The sequence below is a fragment of the Salmo salar genome, chromosome ssa16 (assembly GCF_905237065.1).
Source record: "Salmo salar chromosome ssa16, Ssal_v3.1, whole genome shotgun sequence".
Taxonomy (NCBI): Eukaryota; Metazoa; Chordata; class Actinopteri; order Salmoniformes; family Salmonidae; genus Salmo; species Salmo salar.
The window spans coordinates 74,910,563-74,927,050 of record NC_059457.1 but is presented as its reverse complement, the minus strand read 5'-3'; the positions used below and the strand labels follow the sequence as shown (position 1 = coordinate 74,927,050).

Here is a 16,488-nt window from a genome sequence, read left to right as displayed (position 1 = left end):
TTTGTTTTTATTAATAGCCAGGGCACACTCCAATACTCAGACAATTTAGGAATGAAGCATTTGTTTAGTGAGTCGGTCAGATCATAGGCATTAGGGATGACTAGAGTTGTTCTCTTGATAAGTGTGGGAAAATGACAATTTTCTGTCCTGCTAAGCATTCAAAATGTAAACGGGTACTTTTGGGTGTCAGGATAAATGTATGGAGTAAAAAGTACATTATTTTCTTTAGGAATGTAGTGAAGTAAAAGTAGTCAATATGAATAGTGAAGTACAGATACCCAAAACTACTTAAGTACTTTACACCACTGTAAAATACGATATACAAACAATATAACAAGTTTGACTAGTCAAATATAGTATGCTTTATTTATACTATTGTCAATCGCTGTCCGAGGTCCTGATTCCTGACCCTCTCCTGGCTTGATCTACAATCGGCGTGGCAAAATGGTCGACTGACCGCGCTAACAATTTCGCAAAGGCGAAAGGCATGCGGCAGGCGAGATCAGGTGGGAACATTCTAGCCAATGAGCGCAGAGACCCGTGTGAACTGGCACAACCGATAAAAAAAAAATCGTCGCAATGTCACGTGCAGGACACTTAACTTAAGTATTATAAAACTTATATTTGATCAAATAAGCCTCACCTATCAAAATAGCAATTAACTTGTATCTTCACTAGATTCGACACTCATTGCTGCTCCCTCATACAAAACTCCTCACTTGGTCTGCTTTAACGCTTATTTTAACTCGGACATATTTTGGGAGGAGTCGACACTCGCTTCGCCTCTGTTTCACCAACTTCAGCTCCCCTTCATTTCTCTTAGGAGGGCTCACAAGTGTAGAGATTTATCCGACAGCCAATCATGTACTTCTCACAGCGTGACACTGTGGGGCAGGGGGAAGACGACTACGGAATCCATTTGGAACAAGACCATAGAGAATGATAGAGGCCTCTAAGTGGCCCAAAATATATATTAGGATGGGAAGTGCCATTGAGGGCTTCCACCATTGTAATGAAGTCAACTGGGGGGGACTTCCAACTTCATTGAATGATCCCGCCTGGTGACGGTTCAGCCAATCATGAAGAATAAAATGTACTACTTCAAAATTGAGATTGACAGCATCGGCAGGGCAGGCAGACGCTACAATGTCACAGACACAAAGATAAGTCCTCTATCTAGCTTTATGGACGAGACAATAGTTGCAAGTTCAGAGTATTTTGCATGGTTTGAGTCGAGTTTTCTGTGAAAATGGTATCGGCGGCGTTGAAAGATGCCCAATCTCTCTTTACTCCGGTGACGGTTTATTCTCTGCTGGCCTGCGCCGCTCAATTCGCCGTGGGATACATCCTCGCGCAGATATGGGGAAGAAAATGCTCTGGAACTGATAGATGGGTGCTCGTGTGGCTTTTCTACGACGCAATTGTTCACATTACCTTGGTGAGTGTGTGATGTGAGTGAGAAGGCGTTGTCAATATAGAAAGTTAATTTGCAGCTCTTATTTGACTCTTTCTACTGTTTGTTCATACAGGAAGGGCCCTTTGTTTACATGTCACTTGTTGGAACCGTGGCAACTTCAGACAATATTTTTGCTGAACTTTGTAAGTAGGCTACCTGTGCAATAAAAAAATAAAATAAAAATGATGATTTAAAAAAAAAAAAGAATTTATATTTAACTTTCATTTAACTTTTTTTTTATCATGCAAAATATAAATGAAATTAACAATGGTGCGTGTGTTTGAGATGTGCTTTGGAGCCTGGTTGTGGGGAGACATCTAGTGGACGTAGTATTAAAATGCTCACAAACGGAATAATATACAGGAATGGAATATCAATCACTGTTAGTGCTGGAGTAGAACAAAAACGCCCACCCTCTGGCCCTGGGGTCCCCCAGGAATCGATTGAGATACTGCTCTAACAGATATCCTGTCCATGTAGGGAAGGAGTATGGAAAGGCAGATGAGCGCTGGCTCCACTCTGACCCCACCATCGTCTCCCTGGAGCTGCTGACGGTGGTCCTGGACGGCATCCTGGCGCTGGTGCTTGTCTATGCCATCGTCAAGGACAAACACTACAGGTAGGAACACTGGTACTAAATATGCTTCATTGTCAGGCTTTTCTCATGCTTTATGCCATTAATTTCTATATTGGTACCATATTTCTTTATAGACAACACTAATTATTATATTCAGAATTGTCCCATTACACAAACAAGTGTTTACATGCCATTAGCATGTCACAATTTACATTTGTATAGTGTCTGTCTTCAGCATGTGATGTGCTGAATGACCTATTACCATATACATAGATGTAACGTGCATTTGGAAAGTATTCAGACCCCTTTTGTTACAGCCTTAATCTAAAATGTATTAAATACTGTTTTCCCCCCGATCTACAAACAATACCTATAATGACAAAGCGAAAACAGGTCAAACATTTTTTTTAACATTTATTAAATATAAAAAGATACCTTATTTACATAAGGATTTTTTGCTATAAGACTCGAAATTGAGCTCTGGGGGCATCCTGTTTCCATTGATCATCCTTGATGTTTCTACAACTTGATTGGAGTCCACCTGTGGTAAATTCAATAGATTGGACATGATTTGGAAAGGAACACACCTGTCTATGTCCCACAGTTGGCAGTGCATGTCAGAGCAAAAACCAAGCCGTGAGGTCGAAGGAATTGTCCGAAGAGCTCCGAAACAGGATTGTGCCAAGGGACAGATCTGGGGAAGGGTACCAAACATTTTCTGCAGGGTTGACGGAAGGTTGCCAAGAACACAGTGGCCTCCATCATTCTTAAATGGAAGAAGTTTGGAGCCACCAAGACTCTTCCTAGAGCTGGCCACCTGGCTAAACTGAGCAATCAGGGGAAAAGGGCCTTGGTCGGGGAAGTGACCAAGAACCCGATGGTCACTCTGACAGAGCTCCAGAGTTCCTCTGTGGAGATGGGAGAACCTTCCAGAAGGACAACCATCTCTTCAGCACTCCTCCAATCAGGCCTTTATGGTAAAGTAGCCAGACGGAAGCCACTCCTCAGTAAATGGCACATGGCAGCCCGCTTGGAGTATGTCAAAAGACACCTAAAGACAATCAGACCATGAGAAACAAGATTTTCTGGTCTGATGAAATCAAGATTGAAATCTTTGGCCTGAATGCCAAGCGTCACGTCTGGAGGAAACCTGGCACCATCCCTATGGTGAGGTATGGTGGCAGCATCATGCTGTGGGGATGTTTTACAGCGGTGGGGACTGGGAGACTAGTCAGGATCGAGGGAAAGATGAACGGAGCAAAGTACAGAGAGATCCTTGATGAAAAAAAGGACTGGGGCAACCACCCTAAGCACACAGCCAAGACAACACAGGTGTGGCTTCAAGACAAGTCTCTGGATTTCCTTGCGAGGCCCAGCCAGAGCACGGACTTGAACCCGATCGAACATCTCTGGAGAGTCCTGAAAATAGCTGTACAGTGACGCTCCCCATCCAACCTGACAGATCCTGAGAGGATCTGCAGAAAAGAATGGGAGAAACTCCCCAAAAACAGGTGTGCCAAGCTTGTAGCATATCAAACACGGTTAACGTGTGTTTTTAGCTTGTCTTGTTGTTGCACAGTCTGGCCCCCCGGGTGAATAGTTCTCCATGTTTGTTTTCAGGCACTTTGTCCAGATCACGTTGTGTGTGTGTGAGTTGTACGGAGGCTGGATGACCTTCTGCCCAGACTGGCTGGCAGGCAGCCCCAACCTCAACACAGACCACTGGCTCTACTTATGGATCTACCTGGTCTTCTTCAATGGGGTGTGGGTGGTGGTGCCTGGACTGCTGCTGTGGCAATCATGGCTGTCACTCAAACGACTTCACCCCTCCTACCAAGCCCCGAAGAAGCGGAAATAGACATTATTTTGTATATGCTAATGCCTATTATGTACGCCCACTACACCGAAAAGCCTGGCTACACACAAATAATGCCATTTAGCAGACAGACATTTACATTAGGTTTAGCATGTTTTATTAGTTTATCATTAATATAAAGTTATGTATCTGCAAACAAAATATTAGTTTCCCTAGCCATCTTTCCCCACATCTCCACAGGGTAACAATACTCTCCAGTCTCCCTTAGCAGGCACATTTAACTGCTGTGATGTTAAGTGTTAAATCTCAACCATGTTGATAGCACAATCAAAATGCCCAAATATGGATCCTGCGCTTAGTTCATCATTGGATTGAGAATCCTGGCTCTTCCACAATCATTGTTCCGTTATAATCTGCATTTCAAATGGCACCCTATTCCCTTTATAGTGCACTACTTCTGAGGTACTTTCATATTGTTCTAGTTTTAGGTAGTGCACTATAGTGTCAGTATCTCCGACTTGGCAAGTGTCTCACACAGTGATATCTCCACTGACGTGTCTCCTCTCAGCTCTTCTTGATGAGTTTGGCCACAGAGAGGAAGGCTTGCTGGAGCCCCATTCCCTTCAGGCCGCTGCATGCCTGGATCTGCCAGGCTCGGTCTTTGTAGCTGGGCAGCTCCAGCTGGTTGGACACCTCTCTGATGTTCATGGTGTTGGGGAGGTCCTTCTTGTTAGCCAGCACCATCAGAGGTATTCCCTTCATGTTGTCGTCGGACGGGACATTCTTCAGAGCCTTCTGAGCGTCCCCTATACTGGCCCGGTCACTACTGTCCACCACGAATACCATAGCCTTACAGCCCTCCAGGTAGTACCTGCCAATTATAGAACTAGGGTAGTGTCTAGCTAATGATATTGCAATTTTAGCAAGTCATTAGTTGAGGATAAAAGGTTATTCTATTCCAGTACTCTACCAACCTGATCATGGGACCGGAGACAGAATGTGCATTTATTTGTTCTAGACTTGAACTGTCACACCTGATTAAACTACACTGAACAAAAATATAAACTGTGTTGGTCCAATGTTTCATGAGCTGAAATATAAGATCCCATACATTTTCCATACACACAAAAAGCCTAATCTCAAATTTTGTGCACAAATTTGTTTACATTCCTGTTAGTGAGCATTTCTTCTTTGCCAAGATAATCCATCCAGCTGACAGGTGTGGCGTATCAAGAAGCTGATTAAACAGCATGATCATTACACAGGTGCACCTTGTGCTGGGGACAATAGGGCCCCTAAAATGTGCAGTTATCACAACATTCCACAGATGTCAAGTTGAGGGAGCATGAAATTGGCATGCTAACTGCATAAATGTCCACCAGAGCTGTTGCCAGAGTTTTGAACGTTCATTTCTCTACCATAAGCTGCCTCCAACGTCATTTTAGAGAAATTGCGTCCAACTGGCCTCACAACCGCAGACCACGTATAATCCCGCCAGCCCAGGACCTCCACATCCGGCTTCACCTGCGGGATCGTCTGAGACCAGCCACCCAGACAGTAGATGAAACTGTCTGTAATAAAGCCCTTTTGTGCAGGGAAAAAAATATTCTGATTGGCTGGGCCTGGCTCCCCAGTGGATGGGCCTATGCCCTCGCAGGCCCACACCCCTGCCTAGTCATGTGAAATCCATAGACTAGGGCCTATTTAATTAAATTGACTGATTTACTGTGACTCAGTAAAATTGTTATTTGTTGTTTATATTTTTTGTTCAGTCTAATAACAGGCATTATGATTAGTGGAATGAGATGCGTTCGAAAATAGTAATAGAATAGCACAGGTCAAGGCCGTTTTCTTGTTCAGATCCAGGGTCACCACGTTGAAGCCCACGGTGGGGGAAGTATCCAACCCTGTCTTGAGCCTGAAGAGCAGGGTGGACTTCCCAGATGAGCCCAGGCCCATCAGAACAACCGTGGGCGTCCTCTTGATGTCCCTCTTGGATAGAAGCAGCCCCATGACAGACACACTTGGCTAGGCAAAGCAGGGTCTGAGGTAGAAGGTAAAGAGGAAGTACGGCAGTCCCACCTCTGCTTCTGAACAATGTTGGTTTGTTGGGTCTTCCTCGGTAGTCTCTGATTTGCATCAACAAAAGGAGATTCGGTGATATGTGCAACCAGTGGCTCTTCTCGATTTAAATTGTTTTTGTATTTTTGTCTGGGAGTAAGCGTCAGGTGTGCTCACTTGCTGCTGCCCTCCGGTGACTAGAGACTCACTCAACGTGAATAAAACTGAGTTTGAGTTTCAGAATATAAACATGGTCACATGAGAACCAGTCTTTTCACATTCTTCTTTTAGAGGCTGTACCAACAGGCTTTCTCAGTTTCTCTATACTCTAAAAGCATCCTCCCTCATTGCGCAGATCTAGGGTTTGATTGGTGAAAGCAGTGGGGTAATTATTACCGCAAGGGAGGAAAGTATGTTTTTTTAATATTTTAATTGGGCCTATGTTTTTTTATTGTTATTTTTAAACACCAGAGGGCTGAAAACTGTTATTCTTAATTCCCATTTCTTGCGTTAGGAGTTGGCAAGAGAACAATAGACTGGCACCCAGGCTAGGCGTATGTGTCCTAAAATCTTCTCAACCGTGGACTCTGTCCGCTGGTGACCTAAACCAAGCGCACCTTCTTTTAGCCCATGACGTCAGAGTGTGTCCATCTGGACCAATGATCTGGACTGGGGCTCGAGCGCAATACTATCGCTAAACTCAAAGCTGCTGCCTGGTACATTTGGCGTCCTTAAATCAGCGACGACAACAACGAAGTGACAGCTTTATTCTGGTAATCGTGCTTTCAAATCATATTTACTTGAGGTAGGTTTATTAATAGTCGAGCGGTTAAATGTGTCTTTCTTGTTTCTCTCCTTAGTTTTCTTGATGATATGGAGCGATGCTTTAGGTACAGTAACGTTACAGCTTGCTAGCTATTAGTCAGCGCTGAATCTAGCCAGCTAGGTGCTGGGCTAGCTTGCTTTGTAGATAGCCAACGAACTGTAAACAGCAAAGGGAGACTGCCATGGGTGCAGCCTTCAACGTAGTACATCGCTAGCTTGACCAGTCACTGTTAGGTGACCGTTACCATGTCGCAAGCTAGTTTGCTACCTGGCAGAAGGTAAGCTAACTACTGTTAGCCAGCTAGGAGGCTAATGGATGCCGCATCTGTTGTGGCTGAGATTCACGATTGTAATCCCAATGGTCAACAGAGTGCCTGGCCAGAGATGCGTTGGCTCTGCAGTACTTACGTAGTTAGCTAACGTTACCTAGCTAGTCATCCAATTATTTAACCAACTGTATGGGACAGTTAAAAGATCTGGATGGGAACGTTTGCCAAATAAAGAATCCATTCCATCTGCATGTTGTCTGTATGGCCCAATACTATTTAAAACCATGTCGATATCATCGTGAGCATCCAGAGATGGCATTATAAAGTCCTGAAGTCATGTCTAACTTACTGCACAAGCCTTTGAGAAATTATTAACATATATTTATGAATACCTTCATTGAAACCAGGGTGCCTCACCACTGAGGTTTAGACTAAGACACAGTGTTTTGTACGTGTCTGTCTTTTGATGGTTGTCTTGTAACAGTGTTAGCGGGGACAGTGGTGGCCTCACAGCCCCTGCTTCTCCCTCCCCTGTGCCACCCGTCCTGACCCCGACCCCCCCACCGCGGAGAGCCAGAGTGAGGTACCAAGCCATGGTGGACGTGGGGAAGTGGCCCCTCTTCACCCTGCTGGGGGCTCAGGAGGTCTCCCGCATCAGGCAGGCCTGTGTCTTCGGAACCTCAGCCAACGAAGCCATCTACATCACCCAGGACGATGAGGTGAGACTGGGGGTGTCTCGATTGTATAGAATAACTTTATAGTTTTTATGTAGTGCAGAAGTCTCTGGAAAGCAGTGGAAATGGTTACTGGGTGGAGTTTCTTGGTTAAATAAATATAATTACATGTAGTGGCATCCTCTCCCTGCCTTCTCCTCTTCATCTTTGTCGCTGATCTCCCTGTAGGTGTTTGTGTTTGGGCTGAACTGCAGTAACTGTCTGGGGACAGGAGACAGTCAGAGCACCATGGTCCCTAAGAAACTAGACTTCCTCCGAGGCAAGAAGGTGGTCAGTCTCAGCTATGGCAGTGGACCACACGTCTTACTGGCCACAGAAGGTATGCTGTCCACTTGCCGTACCTGTTTTTACCACCACCAAATGGCTACGTTGACATGTTACTAGAACTTTACCAAAAGCCAGTACAATTGTCATAGTGCAGCTTACTTAAATAGCTCTGTGTTACTTTGGTGTGTTTGTCTCCCAGGGGGAGAGTTGTTTGCCTGGGGGCACAATGGATACAGCCAGCTGGGCAACGGGACCACCAATCAGGGGGTGTCACCCATCCTGGTTTCAACCAACCTGCAGAACAAGAAAATAACACAAGTGGCCTGTGGGTCCCATCACTCTCTGGCCCTGACACACGATGGAGAGGTGAGGGGATAGGAGAGGGGAAATGCTTGTTTAAGTCCTTTTACATGCACTTGTAACCCTGAAATAAGCCTGTTTCAAGATGTCAGCACCTTAATGCTACTGCTACAGTGCTACTGCTAGGTACATAATGTTCAAGAGAATAAAAACACTGTTGGTGAACATGAGTGGAGTATTGGTGGAGGTCGTGTGTAGCCTGTCAGTGTGTGGAGTGGACCAGGGCTGATCAGTGGTCACTTGTCTTGGCTGTCTGTCTCTTTAAGTGGTTTATGTTTGTCCCAGCAGCAGGTTAGGAAGGTATTATCTCAGTTCACTGTGTCCAGGCGGGCTGCATCTAACCCAGGCCCACTGGCCTGGTCTCACACACGATTGAAGAGTTGATGTAGAAATGACTAATGATTTCCAAAAGTAGCCCTAAATATTTATCTTGGATGTTTTGAAGTATGTTACTCAGCACTGTAAAGGGATAGTTACAGCATTACCTAATATCATGGTTACCTAGGATCACTGGTCACGAGGTGTGATATGATTGTATCTGCTAGGTGTTTGCGTGGGGTTACAACAACTGTGGCCAGGTGGGTTCAGGTGCCACAGCCAACCAGCCAACCCCCCGCAGGGTGACCAACTGCCTGCAGGGTAAAGTGGTGATGGGCATCGCCTGTGGACAGACCTCCTCTATGGCCGTGCTCGACAACGGGGAGGTGAGAGACCAAGCCCTTGGGAGGGATGGGTTTATATTGGATCGTTCCCTCCGGTCCAGTGAAAGTCAAAGCAAAATGTTATATAGCAGCATATACATAAAGGAAGATATTGCTGACTACCGTGGCCTGTGTGTGTCGCAGGTGTTTGGCTGGGGCTACAACGGGAATGGCCAGCTGGGAGTGGGCAACAACGGTAACCAGCTGACCCCCTGTCGCCTGGCAGCCCTCCAGGGTCTCTGTGTACTACAGGTAAGACTGGACACTAGTGTACACTACTACCACCTGTATGTCTCTGTCTGAATCGTCTACTTCAACTCAAACTAATACGAAACAGAATTGAGCCCAGAGCCTTGTTTCTGTCCACTCCCACTGTGTAAAACCCTTAAGGACTTGTCTTCCAGATCGCGTCAGGCTACGCCCACTCCCTGGCTCTAACAGACGAGGGCCTGCTGTATGCCTGGGGGGCGAACACCTACGGACAGCTGGGTACTGGCAACAAGAGCAACCAGCTCAGTCCTGTACACATCATGGCTGAGAAGGAGAGGTAAGGGAGAGAACACATTCACAGGATTGAGATGTAGCTCTGGTGGCTGCTACCGCCCACTAAAAGCCCCAGTTGATACTGTCATCTTTCAGAGACCCATGGTTAGTTCTCTTTTCTCTTCGTCTTCTCTGTTGTATTCCATCCAGTGTGGGTCCATACGGTAACACTGCATAGTCCAAACATTGGCTCACACACCAGATCTGGAATAATCTGTCTCTGAGTTTACATTGTCCCTGTCACAATGAAGCAAAACTATAATAGAGGGGAGAGAGGGGGCCATTATGTTGTGGGCTGGAGTACAAATGGTTTTGACACTTGACAAGCATTAACTTTTCACTGAAAACATGCAAACCAGTTATTGGGATTTAATTCGGAATAGATCGTGGACATTTGTCATGTTCATTTCTATCTCTGAACGTTGTGTAACATGTCATAACACTCTTGAATGAGCCTCAGGTTGGCCTTGAGATCAAGCTACAAGACAGAGGGCACAATAAAACCAACAACCTTCTGTGTCCATGGAATACGGTCATGGCTAGACAGGATACAGTTTGTCAAATTGACGTCAAAAGTATAATATTTTAGCTAACCCTAACCTAATACTCCTAACCTGCTACGTTAATTCTTCTAACCTGCTACGAAAAATCGATTCTGACATAAGCTACACTACATGACCAAAAGTATGTGGACACCTTCTCATCGAACATCTCATTCCAAAATCATGGGCATTAATATGGAGTTGGTCCCCCCTTGCTGCTATAACAGCCTCCACTCTTCTGGGAAGGCTTTCCACTAGATGTTGGAACATTGCTGCGGGGACTTGCTTCCATTCAGCCACAAGAGCATTAGTGAGGTCGGGCACTAATGTTGGCCGATTAGACCTGGCTCGCAGTCTGCGTTCCAATTCATCCCAAAGGTGTTCGATGGGGTTGAGGTCAGGGCTCTGTGCAGGCCAGTCAAGTTCCTCCACACCGATCTCGGCAAACCAATTCTGTATGGAACTTGCTTTGTGCATGGGGGCATTGTCATGCTGAAACAGGAAAGAGCCTTTCACAAAGTTGGAAGCACAGAATGGTCTAGAATGTCATTGTATGCTGTAGTGTTAAGATTTCCCTTCACTGGAACTAAGGGGCCTAGCCCCAACCATGAAAAACAGCTCCAGACCATTATTCCTCCACTAAACTTTACAGTTGACACTAACCATTGGGGCAGGTAGCTTTCTCCTGGCATCCGCCAAACCCAGATTCATCCACCTGACTGCCAGATGGTGAAGCATGATTCATCACTCCAGAGAACGCGTTTCCGCTGCTCCAGAGTCTAATGAAGCTCTAGCTGACGCTTGGCATTGCGCATGGTGGTCTTAGGCTTGTGTGTGGCTGTTCGGCCATGGAAAACCATTTCATGAAGCTCCTGATGAACAGTTTTTGTGCTGATGCTTCCAGGGGCAGTTTGGAACTCGGTAGTGAGTGTTGCAACTGAGGACAGATGATTTTTATGCACTTGGCAATCCCGCTCTGTGAGCTTGTGTGGCCTACCACTTTGCGGCTGAGCCGCTGTTGCTCCTAGACATTTCCACTTCACAATAATAACAGCACTTGCAGTTGACTTTGGCAGCTCAAGCAGTGCAGAAATTTGACGAACTGACTTGTTGGAAAGGTGGCGTCCTATGACAGTGCCGAGGTTGAAAGTCACGGAGCTCTTCCATAAGTCCATTCTACAGCCAATGTTTGTCTATGGAGATTGCGTGGCTGTGTGCTCGATTTTTACACACCTGTCAGCAATGGGTGTGGCTGAAATGGCCAAATCCACTAATTCGAAGGGGTGTCCACATACTTTAGTACATATAGTGTATATCCCATCTAGTTAAGTTCATGGAACACCAGCGACTTCAGCAGTGTCCTGTCATTCTTCCTTCTCTTTTTGTGTTTCCTGTCTTCGTCTTAAAGGGGAGAGGGAGAGTGGCCCGCCGTAGGCAGCAAAAGAACAAGGGAAAACACTGAAGAGGCGTGGCACAGAGAGACAGAGTAGGGAGACGTGTAAAGAAACAATGCACTCAAGAATCACAGAATTTCTTATAGCGGTCAAAAGACACAGGAGAGTACCGTTACTTGGTAGAGTGTGTGTAACTCACTCCCCCCCCCAGCAGGATAGTGGAGATCGCGGCGTGCCACTCCACACACACATCTGCCTGTAAGACCCAGAGCGGCCAGGTGTACATGTGGGGCCAGTGTAGGGGTCAGTCCATCGTGCTGCCACACCTCACACACTTCTCCTGCACTGACGACGTCTTCGCCTGCTTCGCTACGCCGTCTGTCATGTGGAGGCTACTCTCCATGGGTGAGTTAATTTAATCCTTTATTAAATGGTTTTTAAAGGTGCAGTATGTAACTTGGTTGTAGTGGGGTTTTTTCTTTTTCTGATCTCTAAGTAGGAGGTACCCCTAACCAATGGTCTAGGATAACCCTCTCTCACTCACACACACACACACCATGATTCCCATCTAAGGCGTTGTGTTCTGTCGTAGAGCATGATGACTTCCTGACTGTGGCCCAGTCTCTGAGGAAAGAGTTCGACAGCCCTGAGACGGCCGACCTCAAGTTCAGCTTGGACGGGAAATACATCCACGTACACAAGGCCGTGCTCAAGATCCGGTATGTGAATGTTTGTAAAAAAAATATATTTTTAAACTGCTGAAGCAAGCGCACACATTTTCTTTAAATGTAGCTTTTCTAGTTTTAGCCTTTCCAATAGGACCAAGCAGGTACATATAAACCTGTCTATAGACATAACACGACAACATAACAGTGTCCATCATTGTTTCTGTCAGGTGTGAACACTTCCGCTCCATGTTCCAGTCCCACTGGACAGAGGACATGAAGGAGGTGATTGAGATCGACCAGTTCTCCTACCCCGTCTACCGCTCCTTCTTGGAGTTCCTCTACACTGACAATGTAGACCTGCCCCCAGAGGACGCCATCGGTGAGTTGGACTGAACCAGGAATCCTATTTAGGATCATACGGGGCCCCAGACTCAAAACAAATGACTTTGAGTTAAAGTCCACCCATAGGAAAGCCGCTGTGTGTACAAACTGTGTCTCTGTTTCAGGCCTGTTGGACCTGGCCACATCGTACTGTGAGAACCGTCTGAAACGTCTGTGTCAACACATCATCAAGAGAGGCATCACCGTGGAGAACGCCTTCTCTCTGCTCTCTGCCGCCGTGCGATACGACGCTGAGGTGAGACACACTGTGACAGAGTGTCACTAATAAGGGTTAACCACTCAGATGCTTACTGGTTACCACAAGCTTCTTGAGGCTGCCTTATACGAGAGACGTTAGCCATGTCATTATGGACATATTAGTCAGATGACCTCGTATACCATCTTATACCTATTTAGGTACTGTATACCAGGGGTAGGGAACTAGATTCAGCCGCGGGCCGATTTGACGCGTCGGGGTGCTGGAACATAATTATAATAAGTTGTACTCTACAAATTGGATACAACTAAGCCCCAAAATAGATTTTATTTGCAAATAACAAAGATACCTTGATTAGCTTACGTTAAACTGTTTTTTGTTTTTTGAATTCCTGGTGACTTTACAGTATTTTCTGACCCAAAACTAAGGGGGCCCCAAAATAATCAATTGGGGGCCGGTTTTGGCCCGCAGGCCGCTTGTTGCTGACCTGCTGTATACTGTACCCGTGTTCATACTGTGACTGGATGTGATCGCTCCCCTGTAGGACCTGGAGGAGTTCTGCTTCAAGTTCTGTGTGAACCACCTGACAGAGGTGACACAGACTGCAGCCTTCTGGCAGATCGATGGCAACATGCTCAAAGAGTTCATCTGCAGAGCCAGCCGCTGTGGGGCCTTCAAAAACTGACTGACCACTAACCAGCCCCGAAGGAAGGAAGGACGAGGAAAGGGCTAGCATGAACTGGTTTGGCTTGACACTACTTGGCCATGGTAGAAAGGACAAAGAAAGAAATGGTATGAACATGGAAACGGCTAGCTTGAACCGGATCTCTAAATTGCCATATTATTAATCCATTGAGACAATGTCTGGTGAGGTCATCTGGTGAGGTCATCTGGTGACTATGGCTCACCTCCAGTTACACAGCCAAAGAAGCCAAAGCGAGTCCCTGCCTATGCACCTAATATTCCACGTGGACAGGTGACACTGTGGGGAGGAAGTTCCTTTACCAGTCAAAACAGTGACATCAGAGTTCATTGTCTGTCACTGCATGTTTACAAACCTGCTAAATGGCATCAGACTGCTCGTTTAGCGTCAGTTTAATTGGAGGACCATAGATCTAGCTTAAGATGGACACTGTTACATGTCTGACAATGTAGCTGGCCAGAAATATATTTTACAGGGTTTATGGTTCAGAGCCTGTGGATGTTTTTGAGGAAATGACAGTTTCAATATGAATTGTTAATATGCTGTGTACTGACAAAGTAGAGCAGAGCCTGTGGATGTTTTGAGGAAATGACAGTTTCAATATGAATTGTTAATATGCTGTGTACTGACAAAGTAGAGCGGCGCTTGTCATTTATTCATTCAGGCACATTCATTCTCGAGATTTGAAATTAACATGGTGATGCAATTCAACAATGAGCAGGAAGTTGGTTTTCAACTCTTCAGTTCTTTTACCAGACAGAAAACAACAAAACATTTGGACCATATACAATTTGTTACTGTGTGAACTTTTTTTATTCTTACAAAAATAGATATCTACATTTTTTACTATTACTTATTGCATTCCTTTGGTTGAGATTACCCCCACCCCCCCACCCAAGCATTTTCAATCATTCTGCTGCTTTGGTTGAGATTACCCCCCACCCAAGCATTTCCAGTCATTCTGCTGCTTTGGTTGAGACTACCCCCCACCCAAGCATTTTCAATCATTCTGCTGCTTTGGTTGAGATTACCCCCACCCAAGCATTTCCAATCATTCTGCTGCTTTGGTTGAGATTACCCCCACCCAAGCATTTCCAATCATTCTGCTGCTTTGGTTGAGATTACCCCCCACCCCCACCCAAGCATTTTCAATCATTCTGCTGCTTTGGTTGAGATTACCCCCCACCCCCACCCAAGCATTTTCAATCATTCTGCTGCTTTGGTTGAGATTACCCCCCCACCCAAGCATTTTCAATCATTCTGCTGCTTTGGTTGAGATTACCCCCCACCCAAGCATTTTCAATCATTCTGCTGCTTTGGTTGAGATTACCCCCCACCCAAGCATTTTCAATCATTCTGCTGCTTTGGTTGAGATTACCCCCCACCCAAGCATTTTCAATCATTCTGCTGCTTTGGTTGAGATTACCCCCCACCCAAGCATTTTCAATCATTCTGCTGCTTTGGTTGAGATTACCCCCCACCCAAGCATTTTCAATCATTCTGCTGCTTTGGTTGAGATTACCCCCACCCAAGCATTTCCAATCATTCTGCTGCTTTGGTTGAGATTACCCCCCACCCAAGCATTTCCAATCATTCTGCTGCTTTGGTTGAGATTACCCCCACCCCCACCCAAGCATTTCCAATCATTCTGCTGCTTTGGTTGAGATTACCCCCCACCCCCCACCCAAGCATTTCTAATCATTCTGCTGCTTTGGTTGAGATTACCCCCACCCCCCACCCAAGCATTTCCAATCATTCTGCTGCTTTGAATATTGTTTTAATGGTTTAACGTTCATTACTACATTCTAATTTACTTTGAAGCGAGTGTTTGTACTGAAATTTAAATTCAACGCATTGTATTCTTTGATTATTTTTTCAGAAATATTTTGTTGCGCATGTTTATTTTTGCAATTACATTTCTTTTGAAATATTTACAATTATTTAGGATGGAAATAGTTGCTATTGGTGCCACAATTCTCAACATGTTTATTAACTTGCAAGTCATGAGAAGCAACCACTTTGAAATAAACAACTACATTCTTGTACACAATGCTGGATGATGCTTTAGAAATGACTTTATATGTCCTTGTTTTGAACATTCATTCATATGTGCAACGACAGATAATTACAAACATGTCCTTATGCTGCCATCTAGAGGCCATCACATACATTTTCTAATCCTAGAGACACTAGCCTAATGAAAACCATTCTTTATTATAAACTGGGTGGGTCGAGCCCTGAATGCTGGTCTTTATTTACAAATATATATATTTCACCTTTATTTAACCAGGTAGGCCAGTTGAGAACAAGTTCTCATTTACAACTGCGACCTGACCAAGATAAAGCAAAGCAGTGCGACAAAAAACAAGAGTTACACATGGGATAAACAAAAGTACAGTCAATAACACAATAGAAAAATCTAAATACATTGTGTGCAAATGAAGTAAGGAGGTATGGCAATAAATAGGCCAATAGTAGCGAAGTAATTACAATTTAGCAAATTAACACGAGTGATAGATTTGCAGATGATGATGTGCAAGTAGAAATACCGGTGTGCAAAAGAGCAAAAAAAAGGAAATAAAAACAATATGGGGATGAGGCAGGTAGTTGGATGGGCTGTGTACAGCTGCAGCAATCGGTAAACTGCTCCGATAGCTGATGTTTGAAGTTAGTGAGGGAGATAAGTCTCCAACTTTAGCTATTTTTGCAATTCGTTCCTGTCATTGGCAGCAGAGAACTGGAAGGAAAGGCAGCCAAAGGAAGTGTTGGCTTTGGGGATGACCAGTGAAATATACCTGCTGGAGCGCGTGCTACGGGTGGGTGTTGTTATCGTGACCAGTGAGCTGAAATACTGCGGAGCTTTACCTATCATAGACTTATAGATGAACTGGAGCCAGTGGGTCTGGCGACGAATACGTAGCGAGGGCCAGCCGACGAGAGTGTACAGGTCGCAGTGGTGGGTGGTATATGGGGC

General features: G+C 45.2%; 2 protein-coding genes across 9 annotated transcripts; one reads left to right on the top strand and one right to left on the bottom strand.

The window, feature by feature from the left end:
- Window positions 1–261: 261 nt before the first annotated feature.
- LOC106574681 (RCC1 and BTB domain-containing protein 1) lies at window positions 262–15,564 on the top strand. 8 transcript variants are annotated; one of them, XM_045697822.1, is made up of 15 exons: window positions 262–1,438; window positions 1,530–1,599; window positions 1,937–2,075; window positions 7,489–7,723; window positions 7,907–8,057; window positions 8,205–8,371; window positions 8,911–9,069; window positions 9,211–9,318; window positions 9,471–9,613; window positions 11,560–11,637; window positions 11,760–11,950; window positions 12,138–12,264; window positions 12,441–12,592; window positions 12,720–12,850; window positions 13,356–15,564. In XM_045697822.1, the coding sequence occupies exons 1-15, from the start codon at window positions 1,250–1,252 to the stop codon at window positions 13,494–13,496; spliced, it is 2,181 nt and encodes a 726-aa protein (XP_045553778.1). In that variant the 5' UTR covers window positions 262–1,249; the 3' UTR covers window positions 13,497–15,564. The 8 variants fall into 8 exon arrangements, with proteins under 8 accessions (XP_045553778.1, XP_045553777.1, XP_014006156.1 ...); XM_045697821.1 differs by having other exon boundaries at window positions 11,757–11,950; XM_014150681.2 differs by lacking the exon at window positions 1,530–1,599 and having other exon boundaries at window positions 11,757–11,950.
- Window positions 3,990–5,034, bottom strand: LOC106574683 (ADP-ribosylation factor-like protein 11). The gene has a single exon (XM_014150688.2). The coding sequence runs from the start codon at window positions 4,693–4,695 to the stop codon at window positions 4,414–4,416; it is 282 nt and encodes a 93-aa protein (XP_014006163.1). The 5' UTR covers window positions 4,696–5,034; the 3' UTR covers window positions 3,990–4,413.
- Window positions 15,565–16,488: the final 924 nt, after the last annotated feature.